The sequence below is a fragment of the Prinia subflava genome, chromosome 9, assembly GCF_021018805.1.
Source record: "Prinia subflava isolate CZ2003 ecotype Zambia chromosome 9, Cam_Psub_1.2, whole genome shotgun sequence".
NCBI lineage: Eukaryota > Metazoa > Chordata > Aves > Passeriformes > Cisticolidae > Prinia > Prinia subflava.
This window is the reverse complement of record NC_086255.1, coordinates 11410942-11429538: the sequence shown is the minus strand read 5'-3', so window position 1 is coordinate 11429538 and position 18597 is coordinate 11410942. Positions and strand designations below refer to the sequence as shown.

Genomic DNA, 18597 nt, shown 5'->3' with positions numbered 1-18597 from the left:
CTGGGCTAACTAACAAGGTGTGCCATTTCCTGGTGTCCTGGTCAGAGACAGAATGACACAAAATGAGTTGGCATCTTTAGTGCTCTATTCCAGCCTGGGAGTGGAGAATGCTTGCCATTCCCTGTTCATGGCTGTGAATACCTTGCTGTCACTTTGGGAATGTGTCTGATGTACTGATGGTCCTTCTCATGTGGAACAGCAGATGGATGTGCTGGTCAGCACCTATAACTTCTTCTGCAGTAGGATTTTGCTGGCAAAAGTGATTCTTCTTGCTGAAGATGGAGCCAACTTGTGACCACCTAACCCTGGGCAATCAACTGAAATTTGCCAAATGCTAGCCAGTCATTTGCAGAAGAAAATTTTTTTTTTTCTCAGTTTGGTGTAGAGCAAGCAGGCCAGGAGAGCTACAGAATATGGCTGAGACAGCATCTAGTTAAATTTAGGGGAAAGCACTGCTTACTTCCCCACCCTCCCTCTCCAAATTAATGGGTGAGAGACTTAGGGATGAAGAGAATTACTCTCATGGCTGGACCTACAGACAGATCTGTGAGCTCTTCGGAGATCCCCTGGGAAACAAATCTCAGACAGGAAGGGCTGTTCTAACAATAATGTGCAATTTTATTTGCAGAATTTTTACAGCAGGTATTCACAGAGGTGCTGAAATTCTCTTCAGAATGCATGAAATGTAACTGTGATCCTCAGCCTGAGTGTCCCAGCGTGCCCTAGATACACAAAATGAATGTGCCATCATCTCTCCACCATCACCTTGGCTTAGTGTGTGTAATAAACCAGTGAAGCTTGTTGATGTTACAGGCTCAGTCCCACAGTCAAACACATGCAGAATTCCATGGGAATTTCGTGGTGGAAGGATCCTGTAGAAAGCTTTGTTACTGGCCTAGACCTGATCTGAACACAGGTACATTACTCTTACCAGTGAAGGCTTAACAGCATGGATTTACAGAGATTTGATGGATCTTCCTTCACCTCAGGAAGATGAGCTGTGCCTTGCAGTGGGTTTTTGACTCCAGGTTCCTTGATCTCAAAACCTCAGATCGGTGGAAAGATGTGTGTTGTGATGGCAGCCTGGGGTGAGGATGGAGGGGAATGTGAGGGGAGGCAGTTTGGGACGAGCCAAAAAAACGCAGTCGTAATGGATTGACTTAATATATTACAGAAATACAAAGTTTTTCTTTGTGAATTTGTGCTGATATTTTTTCCTTGATCATTTCTGATTTCTTATGTGTAGAGATGGAAGCACCTGCACATGCAACTTGTGGCTCACGTAGATTTAGTCTTGCGGTTGTTGTTTTTAAATCAATTGAAATTAATTTCTCTTTAATATATTTTTTGGATCCTGGGGTAAAATTTCAGAAATTATAGAAATGCCAACCTGTGAATACAAGCTTCTGCTGAGGAGGAAAGAAGTATCCAGGGTTTTCTTTTAATGTTTTGCTGACATATGGTGCTTCTAACCCAGAGACAAATTAATTGATTAGATGTAAAAGAGATGGACAGTGCTTAGCAAGGAAGGACAGGCTATGCATTATAAGACATCTGGTTCTGCCTCTGTTGGATTTATGGACACAATATACATTGGACACCTAGTGAGTCTCTGCTGCATAAAATAGATTCTCCTTACAATAGAATTGTATGCTTTGTCTCTAAATGAGGTTATTATACACACCATTGCACAGTGTTTGAAGAGTTTGGTTAGCCATTCTAGAGGATAGGGAGAGAAAAAAAATGGAAAACAATTGCACTTAAGACCTTTAATCTATCAATTGCCCCATATTTATCCAAATTACCATTGCACTATTACAAAGTACAAATATATAATACATTCAGGGTTGAAATGTTAATATTGCCTGGCCATATTTTGACAAGGTGGATTTTTGTTTCGCTGTTGTTTCTACCTTGCAGTAAAATCTTACTTCCTCAAAAAGAAAAGCTGGTAGTGGAACTACCACTATGATGTGGCGTAATAACTCTCTACTCAGAATGAATTATCAATTTAGTATTGGCTGCTATGCAAACCTCAGTCTGAATCTCAGGAGATTTTGATTTTTCCAGAGATAAACTTTGAACAATTTCATTTATAAGGAACTCTTCCTCAGTAATCTGCAGGGTTTAGCAATGCTTGCAAAAATGTAAGGCATGATTTGAAGTGATGCTATTTTGGGATCCCAACTTGTAGCCATTGTGTAGTGCACAGTTTTCAGAAAATGATGAGGTCTAAAAAATCTCCTTATGCTCTTGAAGAATGGACACCTAAATTTCACATCTTCAAAATAGCAACCTACTTCTGAAAACCCTGGCTCAACCACTGAGAAAGACCAATTGTAGCAATTCTAGATGATGTGATGGCACCATTTCCCAAACCAACAGACAAATTCTGTCATAAGAGTTGTAGACAGAGCTTATAAAAAAGACAGCTAAAAGGAGCTTTGTCAAATCCAGTGTAAATCATCACCTGTCCTACCTCCTTCTTGGCATTTTTGTCTTCCTCAGTTAAATCTTTTGTCTGCTAGTCTCCTTTTTAATTCCAGTTTTCAATGTACCAGAAAAGGATGTGATCTTACTAAATAATATTATTTAATGATCTTAGTTTTTCAGGGTAGATAGTGAAACTATTGTAATGTGGAAAACTATGAAGGTGGCTTTTTTCAGAACTTTATTCTTCAGACTAAAAGCAAGTACACTCAAAACACATCTGAAAGCAGCATTTCAGTACAGAAAGCTGTAAGTGGGTCCATGATGTGGTTTCTTTTCAGGCATGGCAATATCCAACTCCCACAAGTATTACTGTTCCAACATAAAGGAAGAGGAGACACATGACAAAGAAAAATTATTTGGTAATTGTGCTAGTCATAATTGTTGCTGTTTATAATTTCTTTCCCTTGCCCAGAGCCCCTGCAGTTAAACTGAAAGGTTATATATATATAAATCTCTCTGTGTGTGTACATGTGCTTTGCAGGCTTTTCTTTGGAAGAAGTAACGCTTTTGTACAGTCCTTTGCTGACATTTCTATAGCCAGCTCACATCCTGTTGGGTGAAGCTGTGATCCTTAATGTAAGGCAGTGTGACTCATAAGAAGAAAGATTGCAATAAGCGCAGTTTCTCGTCATTAATTTCCCAGCCCTGGATACCCTTCTAGTAACTGCTGAGGTAGAGAGTGCTTGCTGCTGGTGGTGTTTAAGAGCGTTTCATTCGTGGTTTGAAGTAGCTGGATGTTTATCTTAATGAGCTCTCCCATTGCTATCACAACAACTTTAAATACCTTATGGCTAGTGACACACAGGCAGATTTGTTTCTCCAAATACCTTCCTGACTGAGTTGCAATTTTCAGTGAGGTTGATTTCCTCTCAGGCTGTGCTGCTGCTGTAGTAGTTTAATAAGAGCTCTTCCTCTTGTCTGTTCCTTAGGAGAAGGAGAAGCTGTACATGGAGCTGAGGCACGTGCTGGCCCGGCAGCCTGGGCCCGAAGCCCTGGAGCAGCTGCAGCAGTTCCGGAACGTTCTGCGGGAGAAGACCAAGCAAATCAAAGTACGAGGTGCCCCCTGTCCCTGGGAGGGGCTGCAGGGAGATCTGCAGTGAGCAGAGTGCCTGCCCTGGTGTGTTAGACCAGGAAAGCAAGGTTATCATTGCACCTCCTCCAGGGGCAACACAGGGCAGCAAACAAACATTTTCTGGCACATTATGCTACTTTATTTCATTCAAATAGAGCAAAAGTCTTATTACAATATGAGTTAGCAGCACAATGGTGTAAATATGGTTTTTGCACAGGCATTCTGGGATGCTGTCAGCTTTTCATTCAGCTTATTCTCCTTCCCTTTTTCTTGAACTGTTAATAACTCTAAGAAGGAAATCACCATTTTGTTTTCTTTTTAACAAACTAGTGGGAATATACTGAGAATCCAGTCTTAAGTTACTGTTTTTTCTCTTGTCATGTGTACATGTGTATTTAGATTTGCAGATTTTGTGGAGATGACAGCAGGAACTTGGTCTAACCCCTTGTCAGTTGGAGGGAGGAGTTTCTGCTTCCAAAAGAATCTTGTAGAAAATTTTTAAAGCATAATATTAAAAAGCAATTCTTTGAAAGAATTCTATGATATTCTATGAATAAGCTGATCTTCTCTTATTCTTGTCTGCTTGAGAGATCAGTCTCCCCAGGAGTTCATCTAGTTCTGCAGCTCCTTTCTCTGTTGAAGTCATCATCTCCTGTTCACTGCATCATAATCACGTCTATCCTAACCATGAGGAAAAAAATGCAGGAGCAGATGGGCCCTTAGGAAACAAAGAGGCTGTTATGCAAATCTTAGCTTTCCATGGAGAAGAAAAACAATGTAGAAAATGTAAAATAGAAGCCAAAGTTTAGCTAAACTGAACGTGATTTGAAGTTCTCCACACGGTCCTTATTTGTCCCTAACGCAGTCAATTGCTACTTTGTATTTCAGGCACAGCATGCTGAAGCATGATGGCCTGCATGCCATTTTGGGGTCCCAGGTCAAGCTATTACCCTTTCGAAAGAAAGAATGTGCACTATGCATGCTCCTCCTTTTTAAAATTTTATTGATTCGCATGGAAGTGGCCTTGTATTCACATTTACAGTGCCTGGTACCACTTTGCCTGTGTGGATTGAATTTCTCCACTTAGCAGTGCATCCCTGTGAATAAACCCCATTATTATCAAATAATTCCCTGACATATTAAGACCTTAATTTTGGATTTTTGCCCAGCTTTATGTCTCAGAAATTAAGAGCTAATGTATCTGTTAATGCCATTCCCATAAAGCTTGGAGTGTATTTTACATGTTCTATTATGGTTAAATGGCATAACCTTTATTTTGTAAGATGTTTTTAGGTAAACGGAGGTGAGATCAAATGAAATATCAAGATGGAAAAAGTGTTGTGGTAGAAAATTATCATGTCTTACATCATCAAATATAAAGGGAGAAAGTGCTTGTAAAAGTACTCACTCATGTGTAAATGAAACATCTCCTGTTTCTGCTGTTTGTGTTTTGTTTATTAGGCTTTGTCCTCAGAACTGACCATGTGTGAAACACAGAGCAAAGAATACAAACAGGAAATTGAGAGACTTAACAATGAGCTTCTGGAAGTGAAAAAGAAATATCTGTCTGAGAAACGCAAGGAGCAACAGAAGAAGTATGGGAAAGCACCAGTTTTGTCTACACAACTTTCTGCATAAGCTAGATTTTTGTTTTAGACCCTTTTGATCAGAATGTGGCCAAATTCGACTGAGTTGATACGGTTTTGTTGCCTAATTTTCCTGAATGTTATCCTCCATGTTACTTCAGTCTGGTCTGGATTTACCATAATCTATGGCCAGGACAAGAACATCCATCAGAGATGTTGCTGAACACGTTCTGCAGTCCAGTTAAATTATTCATACCAATGAGATGGTGCCCAGAGAACACAGATTAGTGTCTTGTCTCTGACATCAAAGCATAGAATTACAGAACAGTTTTGGTTGGAAGGGACATTTAAAGGCCATTTAGTCCAATCCCCCTGCAACAAGCAGGGACATCTCCAACCAGATGAGGTGCTCAGAGCCCCAACCTGACCTTGAATGTTTCTGGGATAGGGCATCTCCCACCTCTTTGGGCAACTTGGGCCACCAGCCTCTTTCACCACCCTCATAATAGAAGATTTCCTTCTCATATCTAGTCTAAATCGACCCTTCTTTAGTTAAAACCCCTTATCCCTTGTGCTGTTGCAACAGGATTTCTGGGCTGTGAGTGCACGTGGCTGGCTCATGTCCAGCCTCTCTCCCACCAGCACCCCCGAGTCCTTCTGGGCAGGGCTGCTCTCCATCTGTCCATCCCCCAGCCTGGATTGCCCAGGGGTTGCCCTGACTCAGGTGCAGCACCCAGCACTTGCTCTTGTGGAACCTCAAGAGATTCCCATGGGCTCACTTCTTGAGCTTATCCAGGTCCCTCTGGATGGCATCCCATCCCTCAGGTGAGTCAACTGCCCCATTCAGCTTGTTGTCATCTGGAAACTTGCTGAGGGTGCTGAGGGTGGACTTGACTTTTAATGAGAGATTTCTTAGATTTCTGCAGTCAGATGATGTGATCTGTTACCAGGTTTTTCTGTATGCACAGAGTTTTCCACTCATTTCCATCCTCAGCCTGTGCCTTCCTCACACACTAAAGCACATGGTTCTCTACAGTTGCTGAATATAATTCAAAGTTGCCTTTATCACTTCTCCCTTGATCCTGTTTCAGACAGCAAACGTTTTGATGACCAAATTAGCAAAATAATCAGTGATAAACAGTGACTTCTGTCCATCTGCAAATTGCATAATGTTACCTTAATATTTGGAATTAGCAACAATTGCGCAGTGCAAATGACCTTTCTGGAGCTTTAGGATCAATATGTGAGGCTACCATAATGCCTGATAATCCATTTCCAGCAGCTAAATGTCTCCTTCACAGTAGATTTGATGTTTCCATTTTGGCATCATGCCTCTTTTCTGTTCATAAAGTGAGGAGAAATTCACCCACATTTTGTTGTTGTATCTCACCTAGAATTAATTCCTGTCATAAAAACTCCACTTGTTAAGGACATAATTGCTTTAAAATTAACCAAAAAATACTGTGTGAGTTGATGGTGGCTGAACTGGGGCATGTTATACAGTGAAAGGAATTTCATACTGAAAGTCATTTTGTGCTGGAAACACTGTTTATAGCTTCAGGATAGATACCTGCCACTGGGGCAGCTTGTCAGGTTGTTCTTTTGGGCAAGCAGATCTGTAGTCTGATGGGCACTGGTGTCTTTGTGACACCTGTGTTTTGAAGCACATTTAGGTGCTGTGAATGGTGCTTCTGCAGGCTGGCATCATCTTGTGGCCCCCACCACAGCATCAGAAGGCACCAGCACTGTGCTGCCAGCCCTGGCTTGCACCTCTCTTGTCTTGTGGCAGCTGAGGGGCAGTGCTTTGCTCTCCTCTGCCCCTCATTGTTTGGTACCCCAGTCAAGCCTGCTGGACTGCATCCTGCTTTGAAGAACACAGGGCATAACTGGGCATACTGGTCCTGGATAACTGCAATTCCTGCTGTCTCTGGGCTGTGCTTTGTGTTGGCAAGGGGAACAGCCTTGTGCAGCCCTCCTTCTCCAAGCTGCCAGTTGTGCAAGACACGTGGCTGGCTTTCTGCAGTAGAGAGAACCTGCTGTGCAGTCAGGTTCTTTCCCAGGGAGCCCTCTTCCCTGCCGTGCAGCCCTTCCACACCCCTGTGGCCTCAGGCAGGGCTGCACAGGCAGTGCCTGCTGTGTGGCTGCTGGCCAAAGAGCCAGGGCCATTTGATTCATACCATCTCAGGTTTCTCTAAATCCCAGCTGACAGAAAACCACTGCCTTGATTCTCTGTCTTGCTGGCTAATGTTAACATCATGTCTGAAATAAATGTAGCTGGTTTTGCTAATAAAAAGAGGGTCCTGTCAGGACAATAGCATTAAAAACATTATTGACTACCCTGGTTCGAAAGAGAATTAATACTCTCAGATAACCTTTCACAAAGTTATCATTTAAAGCTTTTATTGATTTGTACAAGATAGCTTTGAGTTGTGATTTACCATCTTGGTACTGAATAAATGCAGCTTTGCATGTGATGCTGAAGGAATAGTGACAGCGGGAATTTAGCTTTGTTTTGTGTTAAAAATGAAAATTCAGTGTTTAAGATTTTGGTTGTGAATTTGAAATCCTCTTTTTCAGCTCTCTGATTCTGAATGTTGCTTTTCCCAGTTGTCTTAGCCATTCTTTTTCTATCTCTTCCTATTTTTAACTTCAGCTTCTTGAACCCCTTCTGCATCACAATTTTCCTAGTTGCTTCTAGCACCAGGATCCCATTTTGATCTTGATAGGGATTTGTGAGAAAATATGAAGCTTAAATCCACACCACAGACCTAATCCAGCAGTCCTATATATGTAAATAATTGCACTGAGCGATGCCAGTAGTGACTGGGAACTTTTGCACGTGGCTGGTTGCACATTAATTCTGCATAATATATTATAGTATTCAGTTGCATAGAATTTTCCATTCTGATGAGCACATCTGTTTGTTGTCTCCATGGGAGCATGAGGGAAAAATGAGCTCGGAATGGGGATCATTTTCTCTCCCCAGGCTTGGAAGCCCAGTAGTGAGATGGGATAAGCCATCTAAATACAGAATGTCTGTTTTTAGTGCTGTCAGCTGGCATATCCATTAGGGCTGCATTGATACAATTAAAAACCAGTTATAAATGGTTTTCATTGTTAAGACCCTATCTCCGTATGGGTCAAATTTGGAAAACGATGCCTAATTAGACATTTGACACAGTTTCTCTGAACATCTCCCAATCCTGAGGCAAATAGAAAAGCAATAATTGCAGAAGTGTTTTCTTTTCCCTTAGTGGGGACTGAGCAAAGATACTCATGTGATAAGGCTAGATTTTGTAAAAGTGTGGTTGCACTCACATTTGTGTCCCAATCTCAGTGACTGTGAAATAAAATATTGGTACTGACCTTCTTTGTAAAGCCTTGAGACTTTTGCTGTTATGATAAACTAGAACTTCATAAAGCTCCACTTGGTTAATCTTAAATATCTCAGGACCTCTCTCTGAAGAATCCAGGTATATTGCAATGAGTTTGGAATATTTCCCTTCATCTTTGTAGTGCTCTGCTTACCTCCCCAACTTTGTAAGAGTGGAACCAGCTAACCCTCCTTCCCTCCTCTTAAAGTCATCAAATTCAAGACCTCCTGGATTCTCAGATGGAGCAGCTCCCTGGGGCTGTCAGTGCATGTACAGCACACTGCTAGTTTTCTGCAAATGTCACAGACAGGGCAATTATCACTGGACCTTTGTTAAAATGTGAAGACAGATAGCACTATATATTCATTAAAATTCAACAAAGGGAAAAAACCTCACCATTGGGCCTTTGATGAATGTGGCTGTTTGTTTGAAAACAGGCATATTCCAGCTAGAACAGGTTGGTGATTAGAAATCTGAAGTCATGGAGCTCATGTACATCCTTGCTCTAATGAGGTGCTCTGACCGTTTTGGGAAGTAGCACAAAGAAAGCTCATTTATTTCTAATTTTTAATAATTCCAAACCTCATCAGTAGTTTCGTAATTAGATCCAAACAGACACCTAGTCCTGGAGGTTTACACTAACAGGCTTTAATCAACACTTTTTAAACCATCTCTTGATATGTGGTTGCATCAAAGAAACTCTGGAGGACACAGATTTCCTTAGTTTGTAAACATTTCTGGGCTGCAGAATGAAATATGAATTTTCTCTTTCTTTGTTTCTATTTAAAGGGAGAAGGAGCGATCCAACATTGATATGGGAATGAAATTACCACCCCTCAAGATTGCTGTACCTCACTTCGACATGGGGGAGTTTCCTTTAAACAAGCCCATTCCCAAAATTGCAGTCTAGGAATGCACTCATCTAGTTGTGTTCCTGTTCCTAGTTTCTTGTTTGAGAAACTGTAATTTTAAAAGAGATTCAGAATCTACTGAAATCACTGTATCACCTTCAGGAAAATTTTGTATATTGTACATAATAAAGCACATTTTTACACTGTAATTACATTTTATATTGCATTTTATATTGCATTTATATTTTGCATATTTTATATTGGAATTAACATAGTTCTTTTCACAAACTGTACCAAATTGGCTATTTGATGCCAGCAGATGCCTGCATGGATGTAAATGCATAGTGAAGATATTTCTTCTTCAATATTGTGCCTCTATTTAGCACTGTAACACCACAAAATGCCTTAATGTGTAGTTATTTCTCTTTTATCTACCTCAGTTGTAAGCATGCACTCCATTTATCTTCTGAGTCAAAGCACCTAAAAGAAATGAGAATAGAGAAGAGAAGAAAAATTAATAGGCTGATGTTTCAAGCCCTGCTGAGCAAATGCAAAATTAACAAGTCTTTACTTAGATGTACATGTGTAGCAGTTCTCTGTGTAGGTAGTGTATAATAGGGTTTATGCAGTGTTTGCTGGAGTTGTTAGGAAGATCAAGGAAGTTTGTGACCACAATGTACGTTATTAAGAGCACCATTGTGTTTACTCTGGTAGATACAATGTGACATAATTATGTCTGTTCAATTGGGGGGACTGTGCACACTCAGTGGGATATGCTGTTCTCCCACACAAATCCTTCCAAGTGATTAAAACTTGGACTCAAAACATGGCAAACTTTATGCTTTAATTTCTAGACACTTGGGCATTTTTGTAACTTTCAGAAATTGTTTTTGTAATACAGCAGGAGCCCTCCAACCTTTTCAGCCAAAAGAGATTTAATTACCATTCATTAACAAGTGAAATAACAAAGTCACGGCATGAGGTGCTGAAGTATAGAAAACTTTCAAGCTGTAAAATAAAATGTTTTGAAACTGATTTGAACGTGGAAGTTTTTTTCCCTGCCTGGGGGATAAAAATACTTGTCCAAAGAGAGATGCTGATAAATATTTCACATCCAGAAAAAAAAGTCCCAAAAAACCCTTTGCAAAGATTTTGTTCTTTTCTTTGGTGGAATACATAATTAAATATTAAAGCTACTGTGGGAAACTTTAATGGAAGCGTTTAATTCAAAGGAATCAAGTTAAATACGACAGGGATCTACTTTACTTTTACATTGGGGAGCAGAACACTTAGTCATCAGATCCATTGTATTTTTCTTTTGTCCCCAAAATGGCTATTACTGCTTTTTTCATTGTCAAGTGCATTATGCTAAAGTTATCATTTTAGGGCAGTCATGCTGTCAGAATAGGGTCTTTTGTGTGTCTGATGTGTCCTTACAGATAGAATAATTGACAGTGACTGACATGGGCACTTGAGTCTGATGGAATCCCAGGTAGGTTTTACTGAAGCTTTTAGAAGTTGGTATTTTCTAAGGTCCCTAATACCCAGCCTGGAGCTGAATTCCGCTGTGCTTACACTGGCAAGTAATTTGTATTGAAATAAATCATCAAAGACTCATTTATTAATTCACATGGACTAGAGGCACAGTCAGACTCCAAGAACACCGTCACTCTGTAGAGAAGCCATTGATGTATTACACTATAAAATGTACAGCATGCCCCTAACTCATCCAGAGATAATCTGAGTCTGTGTACATCTCCCACAGAATCACAGAATTTTAGGTTGGAAAAGACCTCCAAGATCATCCAGTCCCACCTTTGGCTGAACACCAGCATGTCAACCAAACCAGGGCACTACGTGCAACGTCCAGTGGTTTCTTGAACAACTCTTGAGCAGCTGGTGGCTCCACCACCTCCCTGGGCAGCCTGTTCCAGTGCTTATCCATCCTTTCAGTGAAGAAATAATTCTTCCTGGTGTCCAACCTCAGCCTCCCATGGCACAGCTTGAGGCCATGTCCTCTTACCCTGTCACTTGTTACCTGGGAGAAGAGGCCGAGCCCCAGCTTCTGTCAGGTACAACTCCTTTAAGGTAGAATGATAACGTCATTCCTGAAACTCATTTTCTCCAGGCTGAGAACCCCCAGCTCCTTCAGCAACTCATTACAGGACTCTCTAGACTCTTCCCCAGCTCCATTACCCTTCTCTGAACACACTCCAGCCCTGCAATGTCTTCCTTGGGGTGAGGGGCCCAGAACTTGAGGCGTGGCCTCACCAGTGTGGCCTCACTTTCTCTCTGTTTGTTGTCAGGATTTAGGAGACAAATTGTCTCAGTGGTCAGAGGAAAGGAGGGGAAGCTGAGCAGATGGAATTTGTTACCTACTTTCACATCTTTTTATGAGTACAGTAGTAAAACAGATGCTTTCCTGTCTTTAGCGGTACTTAATAGTAGCTTGTATTGCACGAGTAAAAGGCTTTTCTTTAAGTTATTCTTGACCTAACTTTTTCCAGTCTTTAAAATGGTTGGGATAGTATTTGTCTAAAGACTTGCAATGGTAAATTCACTTACCTTGGAAAGATGGGTAGTCTTCTAGATTAAAATAAAAATGTAGGGGACTGCAAAATAATGTGCTTTTCTCATACAACATGTTCTTCCAGCCTAAAGAGCTGGGAATTGAATACAGTAAATTTCACCTACAAAGTAAAGAAGCTTTTACTCGTTCATCCACAATTTCAGTCATCAAGATGTGAATGTGTTGGCTACTATCTTCAGTTTTATTGCATTATTTACTTACTACCACAGAAACTAAATTTGCAGGTTAATTCAGAATAGAAGAAAAAAAGACAAGAAAATATAGTCATCAAATTATTGCCAGTAACTTTCAGCATAATCAGGAGTAGAATAACTGCAGCCAGCTTAATTTATAGTGCTGGAGAGTGAAAACCATTTCTGAGTTCATATAATAGAACGGATTAAAGCACACCAAATCCCTTCCCCCTGGTCTATAAAAGTCAGGGAGCTTGAAAAATTGCTGTGGATGTCTGTGAACCCAGCTGATGCTGAGGTGCTTTTAGTGTTGAGGATTTGGCTTGCGCAGCAGGGAAAGGCAGAGCACTAATGAGAATATCATTTGTTCAGTCGCTTCTGCATTGTGAGCAGCAGCTCTGAAGTGCTTCTCCAGGTTTTGTTGCAAAAAATGTTAATTGAATTCTAGTCTGTGCAAGATGTTGCAAGTGTATCTTTAAATTCTTATTCCTGTAAAGATATGTGAAAAGATGGAGGTGAAGGGCTATGATCCATGGCACTTAAGTCAGAGGAAATCTTTCTTCACTTTAATTGCTTTGGATTGGAGCTTGCACAGTGAATCTATCCTGGAGCCTTTTTTAGTGAGCAAAGTATGTAATATTGTTCACTTTCAGAGCTCTTGCAGTACGTAGATAATATTTTAAGAAATTTCACACCAAACTTAAACTCTGTCTGATCTTGTTTGGCAGGTGTGTGTTCAGTATATTGCATGAACAGGACACAAAATAAACACTGTACACTGAATTATCAAGTTCAAATGTGGGACCATGACCTTCCTGGGACCACCTGTCAGCTGTGAAAGACAGAGCACAAAAACCCAGTCCTTAATTTCCCCTTGCTTTGTGAATCCGGAGCAGCAGGAACACGTCCTGCAGACCCAGGGACATGTCCTGCTGCTGTAAACCTGGGAACCCTTCGAGTCAACAGCGGTGAAAACCAGGACACAGCTCAGACCCTGAGCTCTGCAAACCCCAGGACAGCTGGGGAGGCAGAGAGGAGGGCTGAGAACTTGGCGGGTGCAGACTTTCACCAGACTTTTTACCACAGAGCAGCGGCTTTGCTGTGAGGGCAGCAGCGGGCCCTGGGGCACTGCTGGGCCCTGAGGGCCCTGCCCAGCTCCCCCGGGCACGTTTGACCAGCTCGGCCCTGCAGCTGAGCTCCGGCGCTCTCCTGTCCCTTAGGGAGCCACTGACAGATCACCTTCAGCGCTGCCTCCCGTGCACTGCCCAAGGGCAAGCTGCCCTCAGCGCGAAGAGGGACGGACTGCACTGCCAGAAAAGGGGTCTGTGGGGGTAGAAAGCTCAGGTGAACGAGGTGAAAGGTTTTTGTCCCGGAGCCTTCGAACAAGGAGCTGCTCCAGAGGCGTCCGGCAGCGCGGCCCAGGGCACCGCCTGCAGGTGGGTAATGGTCAGTCCGGGGTGAGCCCACAGCGCCAGCTCTCAGGCTGCTGTTCTGTACCTCTGTTTAGTGTGACACTGTTGTGTCCCAAAAATGTAGCAAGAGAGCAGGGAGAGCGATCTCCTTGCCTTATTCCTCATTGCCCATGTGAGGTTAACAGAGGGCACAGGTAGCAGGGGAGTCAAAATGAGAAGTTGGGCAGCAAAGGCAGTGCCTGCCATCTCTGAAATGTTAATGAGTCTTCCTGAAAATTGGCCCATCCCAACTATCTTTACCCAAATCAGAGTCTCTAAATCATGTATATTTGTATTTAGGCACTTTAGCAATTGAGTATTATTTTCCTAGCTGGTGGTTTAGCTGTTGTGCCATCTCCTCTAGCAGAGTGTATTTTTAGTGTGTTTAGTGCGTTTCTAAAAGCAGACACTTGATTTTGATGCTTTTTCTCTTCCCTACTTGGGTGCTTCGTAAGCAACCCCACACAGATCAGTAACTTAAGCTGTTCATCATACAGAGATGTCAGGATCTCATCCCCTGGGATTGTCTGAGAGCCCTGTTTTCCAAAGGGCAGCTGAAAGTGCACCTGGAGCATCTGTGGGTGTGAGGGAGCAGGGCAGGACCTGTAGGACAAGCTGCAGGGGGCTGAGGTCACAGCAGCTGCCTGCCCCTCTAAGCCTCACCTTCGGCTTGCTTCCTCCCTGAAGTGGAGCAGCTGTGAAGGTTTACTGAAACTTTTAGTCCCTCTGCAGACCTCAGTAGCTTTATAAACCTCATCTCACCTGTATAGGGTCACTTAGATAAGCTGGAATTTTTACTGTTCATGGTGGTGGTTTTGTTTTTCTTTTGTTTTGTAGGGTATTTGCAAGATGCATCTTGAGAGATCAGAGTTTCCTCCCAAGGTGGCCAGGAGCCTCCCTTTCTAGTGATGGGCACTTTAATACGCCCAGGTGTGAAGTGGATATAAAAACTACGATTTCAGCCAGTCTAAACTGATTTAAACTTCACAGTGCTTCACAGCAAGAGCCATTTCTCAGGGCTCTTTCTTGGCAGAAGACTAAGCAGTAATTTAAAGGCATTTTAATCTGAAATGAGAATCTCTACATGGGGTTTGAATGCACTTCAAGTGAAGTATGTATTTGCAACTTTTGTTGATGCCTCTTAATTTTCCAAGTGTCCCTGTAGAAACAAAGCATGTTTGTGTAGTGGCAAAATGCAATGATAGCTCAGACTTATTGAGAGGCATGGAATGATAAAAGCAAAAGTAATAAGGGAGTGGTATATTTGGCATCAGCCCTGGGATGTAGCTGATTAACCATTCTTTCCTACAAAAAATATCAACGTGACCCCCTGTCTCTCCTCCCCATGAACACCCTGAAATTCTATGGTAAGAACAGAGTGTTTCTGGAGGAAAGATGCATGTTTTGTTGAAAAAAATAAATAAAAAAAATTCTAGAATGCTGTGCCCAGCTTCTGCCAAAAGCACTGTTTTCTAGGACTGCTGTGACATTCCTGTGATCATGCTAAAAGCTGTTCTGTGGCAGCTGAGCTGCAGGACCTGAGCACAGGTACAGCTGTCCCCTATTGCAGAGTAAAATGTGTTTGCTTAAATCATCTTTGTCACTTCAAACTGAAAGGTGCCCAAAGCAGCAGTTTGAGTAAGCTTGTTTAACTTTGCAGTTCAGGGCAGGCTAGGAGCAAACACGTGAGGGGTGTTACCTGAAGGGTGGTAGCTCACAAATTGGGTAAAATCCTTGCAAAGGTTCAGTTTTGCTCTGTGAAACTGCCTCTCTGCAGCCCCCTTTGGTGAAGGATGTTCAGAGCTTGGTGATGTGGCTGAATGACAGGGCAAACTCTGGGAGTTGCCTGGGAAATAAATATTCTTGCTTCTGAACCCCCAGTTGAGCTACCTCCCCCTGTGCAATTTCTGTGCTATTGTTCAGAGCAGTTACTGTTATTCCCTCTTGGCCAGTTAGGAAAACTCATCACTGGAGTTTTATTTTAACTGAGTGTACACAAGTCTTCAGGAGTTGCCAAGTCCCTTGCTGATTCAGGTGCTGTAGAGGAAAAAGACAAGCAGACCTGAAATGTCTTGGACCAGAGTTCTTTAACAGCCCTGCATTGATTTATTTGCTCAGTGGTGAGCTATTTGCTAACTCCTGATAGTTGCAGCACTCCTGAATTTGCAGCAGCTTTGCAAGTCAGCTTCTCTTGCCAAAGTTACCTTCAAAATTCCTTAGAGCAACTCTGTTGTGTCTTGGTTTTAGAGTGGATTCTGTTGTCCTTGTTGCAGAAAAACTGCTTCAATTGGTATGCAGCACAGAAGAGGAGTGATGTGCATTAACTAGAAGGAGTGGACAATTAAGTGAACTTTGGTTACAGAATTCAACAGATTTCTGCCTGGGAACATGAGTGAGGGTTTAGCAAATTCCATTTGCATCTAAACAGATGCAATTTCTACTTTGCTTTTAAAATGGTGTGGGCTTAGTGAATTCAAGTCTCATTTTATTTTGTTTGTTTTTTGAATTTCACCATTGATATTGAATGTTGATGGCATGCAAACAATTCCTAGGCCAGACAGACTGACAAATTAGAGGGATGAGCAGCACTGTGGAAAGGGACCTGGGGATCCTGGTCCATGGCAAGTTGAACATGAGTCAATGAGCAGTGCCCCGGCAGCCGGGAGGCCAACCCTGTCCTGGGGACATCAGGGACAGCATGGCCAGCCAGGAAAGGGAGGGGATTGTCCCCTCTGCTCTGGGCTGGGCAGCCTCACCTCCAGGGCTGGAGGCAGGTTTGGGTGACACAGTATAGAAAATACATTAAACTATTAGAGAACATCCAAAGGAGGCCACAAGGATGGTGAAGGGTCTGGAGGCTAAGCCATGTGAGGAGTGGCTGAGGTTCCTTGGTCTTTCAGCCTGGAGGAGACTGAGGGGAGACCTCAGTGCAGTTACAGCTTCCTTGTGAGGGGAAGGGAGGAACAGACACTGCTCTCTTTTCTCTCATGACCACTGACAGGGCTCAAGGAATTGACTCAAAGCTGAGCCAGGGAATGTTTAGAAAGGTTTTCCCGCCACAGTCTGGTTGGGCACTGGAACAGGCTCACCAGAGAATTGGTCACAGCACCAGGCCTGAGAGGGTTTGAGAAGTGTTTGGACAATGCTCTCAAGGCATGTGGTGTGACTCCTGAGGTGTCCTGTGCAGGGCCAGCAGCTGGAGTCGATGATCCTGATGGGTCCCTTCCAACTCAGTGAATTCTATGATTCTCTGAAGAGCTGTCCCATGGTCAGTAACTCAGGGAATCAGCCTGATACTCTGGATGGATACACTGAGGGCCATCCTCAGCAATGAGGTGTTTCTGTCTTACAAGACTGTGGGGCTCTGGTGGTGGAGATGTCTGTGGTGGGTTTTGCTGAAGGTAGACCCCATGGTTGATCCTGCTTTGGGGAGGTGTGAAGGGAGAATGAATGTCCAAAAGATTACTTTGGTGCTGGAATATACTCTCCCCTCTATTTCTGCAGCTCTCCCCCAGCTCTCATGGTGCGGATAGGTCAGAAGAATGGGATTCATAACCCTGGGAGATCTTATCCTTTCGGTGGCTAACTTGAAATTTTGCATGATAAGAGGCAAATGCCCGTCTCCACAAAGCACCAACAGGCCCCGTGTGCCCAGCTCAGCTGGGGCATGCACGGGCTGCGTGGAGCAAGGGATGAGCTCTGTCCTCCTTTCCCTGCAGCTCCAGCCAGCAGCAGAGCTGGTGTGCTCGTGTCCAGGGCTGTGTGCTCTGCTCCTGCACAGGAACAGATGCCTGCAGCTTCCAGAGCTGTCAGTCATGCACCCTTCACAAGCACTAAAATTCAAATCAGCTGATATCAGGGGGAATTACACGCCAGCATCGCTTGTCTGATCAAGAGCATCACCTTGTACTCTGGAGGGATGTGTCTTGTAATTTTCTTCAGGCTGAGGGATAACTGATTTTTTTTTCCTTTCCTATCTTCTTTAGTGCAAGCTGGCAGCCAACTCCAAAGCCCTCTCCCCCACTGCCTCTCCCCTGCCCATTCCCTACACTTGCAGCCTGCTGATTTCTGCTGGGCTTTGATCAAGTTTTGCAGCTGGGACCTTCCTTTCTTCACTTTCTTTTATTCCATGTGCTGCCAGTTCTGCTTTCCCCAGCACCATCCTGTGTCCCTGGGCTGCTCCTGCTTTGCCCCTGGCCACCTCTAGTCCCTGAGCTATGCATGCAAACAGCCCAGGGTCTGCCTGGAGGAAGAGAGACACTGTTCACTGCTGTACCCCAGGACTGGCCTCTGCCTTTATCCTGGCATCTGCCCTGCCTGGGTTGGAGATGGAATTTTAAAGAAGCAAAGCACAATGCAGTGACCATCTTTGGTGCTCTGTGGGCACCATGGGCAAGACAGGTCACTGAGATTTTTCTCTTTCTGGTTTGTTTTTTTTTTTCTGGAGTTGAGAATGGGAAATTGAGACCTTTTGTGTCATATATTCAGCTAAAATTCACCTGAGCACAGCACAAAGGAGCATTGGGGTCTGTGATACAATCCTGCCTCCTGATATCAAATAAAACAGCTTTTTTTCTGCTCTGGTGACCCTGTAACCCACCCAATTCCCTCCTGTCACTTCTGTCCCTAGCGTGATGCATGCATGGACAAATTCCCCCAGGTGAACTGGGCAGGGCTGCTGAGCCACTTTGCAGAGTGCCCCTCTCCTGCCCTCCTCCCCTGCTCATCAGCACAGGCCAGGTTTGCTGAGAAGCCAGTGGAGCTTATTTAAACCTACCATGAAGTGGAGTGTGGGGAAAGTCTTCCCCTAGGGCTGGGATAGTGCAGGGCAGCTTTGGGAAACCACCTTTGGCAGATGGGACAGCCAGCAGCCAGCAACAGGGGAAAAACCCAACCCTTTGGTGGCTTTAATCTGAGTCTTGGAAAAACAGTAAGACTGGGGTTGCTGAGCAATGCTTCCATGAGGAAATGCCTACATTTAAAACACAGTGCATACAGTGATGTGCT

General features: G+C 43.2%; 1 protein-coding gene across 3 annotated transcripts in view; it reads left to right on the top strand.

Moving 5' to 3' along the window:
• The window catches only part of CFAP58 (cilia and flagella associated protein 58), a 57672-nt gene extending 47261 nt beyond the window's left edge, over window positions 1-10411 (top strand). The window contains exons 16-19 of one of the 3 annotated variants that reach the window (XR_010081296.1): window positions 3423-3542; window positions 5027-5160; window positions 5738-5976; window positions 9315-9428. Coding sequence is in view for 2 of the 3 variants with exons in the window: in XM_063405355.1 (XP_063261425.1) it covers window positions 3423-3542; window positions 5027-5160; window positions 9315-9435 (375 nt within the window). In the remaining variant the exon portion in view is untranslated. The other 2 variants (XM_063405355.1, XM_063405356.1) reach the window with 2 other exon arrangements.
• The last annotated feature ends 8186 nt before the right edge of the window (window positions 10412-18597 follow it).